This window comes from Triticum urartu, chromosome 5 (assembly GCF_003073215.2).
Source record: "Triticum urartu cultivar G1812 chromosome 5, Tu2.1, whole genome shotgun sequence".
NCBI lineage: Eukaryota > Viridiplantae > Streptophyta > Magnoliopsida > Poales > Poaceae > Triticum > Triticum urartu.
In genome coordinates, this window is record NC_053026.1 from 630,549,177 (window position 1) to 630,554,807 (window position 5,631).

General features: G+C 47.2%; 1 protein-coding gene across 1 annotated transcript; it reads left to right on the forward strand.

Moving 5' to 3' along the window:
• Positions 1–4,085: 4,085 nt before the first annotated feature.
• Positions 4,086–5,170, forward strand: LOC125506388 (zinc finger protein 3-like). The gene has a single exon (XM_048671210.1). The coding sequence runs from the start codon at positions 4,260–4,262 to the stop codon at positions 4,803–4,805; it is 546 nt and encodes a 181-aa protein (XP_048527167.1). The 5' UTR covers positions 4,086–4,259; the 3' UTR covers positions 4,806–5,170.
• Positions 5,171–5,631: the final 461 nt, after the last annotated feature.

A 5,631-nucleotide genomic window follows, 5' to 3' on the forward strand; every position in this document is an offset into this window, starting at 1 on the left:
ATCTTTTGCATACTTCTAAAACTAGTACATCATTGCTAACTACGAAGTTATTACTATGTTTTTCAACAAGAAATCCCGATGGATTGTGTGCCTCATCTGATGTATCAGAATGGTCGCCTTGCAGTTATGAACATACAGCCAGGTGAATCTAAGGAGCTCACCTGTGCATATCGGATTTCTAAAAGCGGTGAACACATGCTAATCAAAGAATGGGAAAAATGTTTGAACATTCGCAAGGAGGTTCTTGGAAGTAACATTAAGCGAAAGGCAAGAATTGGAGACAGGATAATCTCCATTCTCCATAATGGAGAGTTAGGGGCTATCTTGTTTTTTGCTATTTTACCTTAGAGAATATAGTAGGTCCTAAGAGAATGTAGTAGGTCCTATGAGGTACAATATGTTTTTATGTGATACAATGTGTTAGAGTTGATGATGTGAGGAGTACTTGTGATTACGACTAGTGACCAATGATATGATGATGATGATGATGATGATAAGTTGTTAATGATATGATGATGATGATATTTAATATATCATTGGGTGAAAGAACCGCGGATTAGTTTCAAGTGGATGTCCATCCACTTGAAACTAGTCCACATGGTTCTTTCACCCCGTGATGTAATAACTCATTATGATATAAAAACAATTTCTAAATTCCTGTTGTATGAAAACTTGTGTAAAGGTGTACGAATACAACATGAAATTAAAAAGAAATAAAATACGAGATAATAGTAGCGGCGCGGGCAGGGAGAAGCGCTACTACTAATTACCAGTAGCGCTCCTCCGGGAACTCGCTACTACTAAGTCGATTTAGCAGTAGCGTGGGAGGAGGCATGCTACTGCTACACGTTAGCTGTAGCGCCTTATCAGTAGCGCATAACCCCGCGCTACTGCTAGGCTTATCCCTAGTGGTGGTAGAATACTTATGCTCTCGAGAGAAGCCAATAGTGAAACCTATGGCCCCCGGGTCTATCTTTATCATATCAATCTCCTACTACTTAGTTATTTACTTTGCTATTTACTTTGCCTTGACTTTACTTTGCATCTTTATCATAAATACCAAAAATATTATCATATCATATCTATCAGATCTCACTCTCGTAAGTGGCCCTATAGGGATTGACAACCCCTATTTGTGTTGGTTGCAAGGATTTATTTGTTTTGTGCAGGTGCGAGGGACTTGCGCGTAGCCTCCTACTGGATTGATACCTTGGTTCTCAAAAACTAAGGGAAATACTTACGCTACTTTGCTGCATCATCCCTTCCTCTTCGGGGAAAACCAACGCAGTGCTAAAATAGGTAGCAGTAATCCACGTGCACCTTTGAGCACCCTATTGAAGCATTCAGCCATATTGCTTGTCATTTGACCGTATCTTCGGCCATCTTCATCAAAAGCACATGCCCACTTGTTCTGGTATTGAATGTGCCTATTGAGAAAGTCTTAACCACCGGGATCAAGTTTTTTGTGTGCGAGTAATTTGTTGTACAAAGTGGCGAACCACTTTTCGGAGAAAGCGAGACAACAATCTTGAAGATCATCGGCCAACTCCTTAAGGCCACATGCCCTATAGAAGTTGGAACAAAAGTGCCTCATGCACCATCGATGGTGCAATGGAGCATGCCCGGGAATGTCAATCTCCACCGTGTTAAGAATTCCTTGATGCTGGTCTGATATGACACAAATTTCCCTCTGAACGGGTAACACCTTCGTCCTCAAAAGACGCAAAAATCACTCCCAGTTGTCATTGTTCCCCACCTCAACCAAAGCAAATGTCAATGGCAACACCCGGTTATTGGCATCACTTGCTATCGCAACCAACAAGGTTCCCTTGTATTGTCCAGTCAAGAACGTGCCATCAATGGCGATGACCGGCCTACAGTGTTTGAAAGCCCTCACGCATTGCTCGAACGCCCAAAAAGCACGGCCAAATACTCGGACTTCCCTTCCTTCATGAACCGCTGTTTTTCCCCATGAGGCTCGACCACATGAACTATGCCCGGGTTTGTAGTGGCCATGGCTAACAACAACCTAGGGATTTGGTTGTATGCTTCCTCCCAAGTACCATACACCATCTTAAATGCGGCTTGCTTCGCCTTCCATGCCTTGCCGTACTTCACCTTGTAATGAAAAATGGCTTTCACAAGGTCAATGACATGTTGGACGCTCATTGTTGGAAGTGTGGATATTGAGTTGGAGAGCCTGTAAGCGATGAACTCGGACGTGAGTTGTCTGTGGTCTTGGGACACAATCTTGCCATCCACCCTTTTGCCTCGGCACATGTGAGTTGGCACACAACTCACTACGTGCCAAGTGGGACCTCCTTTCCATGGTCTTGCACGCACAATCCACGGACATATTTCATCTTCACATGCACATGCAACCGTGTAGCGCACATTGACGTCCGAGTTCACCACCTTGTGTGGACGATAATGCGTAACCGAGTAGTTGTTGAGCCACATCTTCAATTCCAAGAAGGTATCGAACTTAGACCCTTTAGCAATCCCGTTCTTGTCTTCAACCAAAACACGGTGAGATCTTGGCCTAACCCCAAGAGATATACCTTGGCCACCATCTACCACGCCTTCATCCGCGAGACTAACACCCTTGAACAATGTAGTCCGATGATCACGCCCGAATACCTTCTCAAAAGCTTCGGCCTCCTTCACCGTGAACCCCTCCTCATCAACTTGTTCATCGGGACCTTCGTCATCCGAATCCGATACATAGCCACGGGAATAAGGGATGGAATGGTCCATTGTCTCTTGCAAATGATATTTGTCGAGATCACCCACATTGTTGTCATGGAGATCAACTTCATTGTCATCGTCCGCATACTCATCATTCTCCTCTTGCAAAGCTTCATTTTGGTTGTTTGAAAATGTGCTCAATGTTGGCCTCACTTCTTGGGTCAAAAGAGGTTCAACAATTTCATCTCGCTTCAAGGGTGGGGGGCTACTAGCAACCAAAGGGGAGGGTTCCGGTTCAAGTCCAAATGCAAACTTGAATCAACCTTCTTCGTTGCAAATAACTCAAGAGCCTTGTCTAGTGATTCGGCCACCGTCTCCTTGTATGCAACCCAACGTTGCTCCGAGTTGACACGCATTGTCTTCCAACGGATGTGCATTTCAAAACCAACATTATGCCTTCCCTCCAACTCAACGATATCACTAGGGTCCATCCAATTCAACTCTTTCCTCACTTGTTGCAAGAGCTCCGCATAGTTAGGACTACTATCAAACACCATGTCAAACTCATCCGGGTCCGGTTCAATATTGCCTTTCAAGAAGACGTCTTTGTCCCCATGATGAACAAACACACATGTTCTTCCCATCCCTATAAGCATTCAAACAACACAACGTAATATTGCTTCCATGAGTTATAATCCAAGGATTAACACGGTATACAAACCCTAAAATACATATGAAACAACAACCCTAACCCTAGCACCAACATAAGAACACCCATAAGAATAACCCTAACATACTAACAAGCCTAATCATAGGAAATTGGCAAACAAACATCTCACATCCCCATGCAAATCTCTAGATCCATACAAAACTAGGGTTTCCCCAAACTAGCAACAAATGAGCAATTTGTTAACATTACTTGGATCAAAACAAGGGGATCGGAGAAGATTACCTTGAGGGAGGGTTTGAGTTCGAAATCCACGGACAAAATCTTCAAATTTGCAAGATTTGAGAGAGGTTTTGAGAGGGGGAGAGAGGGGAAGAGGGGGCAAATCTCGGGTCGAATGCTATGGGGGTAGGGATGTGTGGGGTGAGGGGAGGGGGCCAGCCAACTAGTAACAGACAGTGCAGCGCCCGAGCGCTAGGCGCTGCACTGCTGGGTGCGGGCCTAGGGGCTGCCACGGTGGACAGAGATGCAACGCCCCAGAGCTAGGTGCTGCACCGTAGGGTGTGGCGTCTGCGTGTCGGGCGCCATAAAAAAGGTCAGCCGCGTGAAATAGTTTCATGGGCAGTTTATACTGTGATTTGATTTCGTCTCGAGGTTAAAATTGTCAAATTTGCCGTGGAATGGGGATTCAGATTCAGAGCATTATTTATACCCATCAAATCGGATCTCATTCTCAGGTCAGCTCAGTCCATAGCATACTCCTTTTTCCATTAGAGAAGCGCCGCCGTTACCATTCCTAGCTATCATCCGCTCGGTAGCCAATATTTTCTTGTGTTGTGCAGTACGACGAGCGACTACTGTAGCACCTGCCTGAGCTAAATTGAAATACATATACTTCGATTCGATGGGGAAGGATCTGTGGTTCCACGTGCAGGCGGCGGCGGCGGTGCCGGAGCTGTCGCTGGCGTTGGCGCCGGCGGGCAGCAGCCAAGACCGGGAGTGGGACGAAGAACCGGTTCCGATGGCGTGCGTGGACGGCAAGCCGGTGCGGCTGTTCCAGTGCCTCTTCTGCGACAAGACGTTCCTCAAGTCGCAGGCGCTCGGCGGCCACCAGAACGCGCACCGCAAGGGCCGCCTCGACGGCCTCCTCTCCGACCCCTACAGCAACGACAGCCCATTCGGAGGCACCGCCATCGCGGCGGCGTCCACCGGGTCGTCGCGCTATTTTGGCACCTCCATCGTCTCACACGGCGGCGCTGGCGTGGCGGCGGCGCCAACCGTCGATGCCCGCTGGTCAGAGAGGAGGGGGTTGGGCGGCAGGGCTCCGCGGTTCGCGGAGCACGCACTGCCCCTGGACCCGTATGCTGGAGGCGACGGGGTGGTGGGCCGGCCAAGGGCCTCCATCGCAAGCGGCGCCGGCGAGGCGTTGGACCTCGAGCTGCGCCTTTAGCTAGCGTCGCCTCGCTGGCTGCTGTGCTGCCGCTCATATCGCACAGGTAATGCCATCTTGGGACGATACCTCTTTTCCATCGTCCCAGCGTAAGATTGTGCATCTTGGGGGAGCATATGCGCGACAAAGATGGATGAACTGCTAGAAGAATTGCAATTGAAAATATCCGGGATGGGAAGGATACAATCCCAGCCCTTTCTCGATTGCAATATGTACTCCCTCCGTCACCGTCTCATATTATGAGAGACGAAGTAGTACATATTTACTGCCTAGTCGTCATTTTCCTTTATGTGTATTTTGCTTTGACGAACTCTGTTTTTACGGTTTCAGGCGTAAATTGCCCATGCACGCACTGTATTTATATCTTTCTCAGAGTCTCCAAAATATGCATGCACTCTGATATGGATTCATTCATTTGTTAAGTACGTACTCACCTTGCTTAACCGTGCACATGTCGTCATCGATGGAACTTATCGCCACGTTTTTTCTGTCGCGTCACTTCGCGCATACTCTCTGCTGCTTGATTTGGTAATAATAAAGCAGTACGAGTGATACGAGTGATGAGGTTGCCGCAAAGCCAGCCAGCCGATCGTCATCCTTATCCCTTACTCCACCCATGTACTGTATTATGTGATTCGAGGACTGCTACAGTACAATAATATGCGACAAACCAGTGCAAGTGGTGTAGTGGAATGACTCAGATGCCAGGGCCGACGATATAAAGAGTATCTACTTGCAAATCCGGCCCATCAAACACCCGCAGATGTGCGTCTCAAATTAATCATTTTGCATCTATCTCTCTTATATTTCATCCCTTAGATTCATA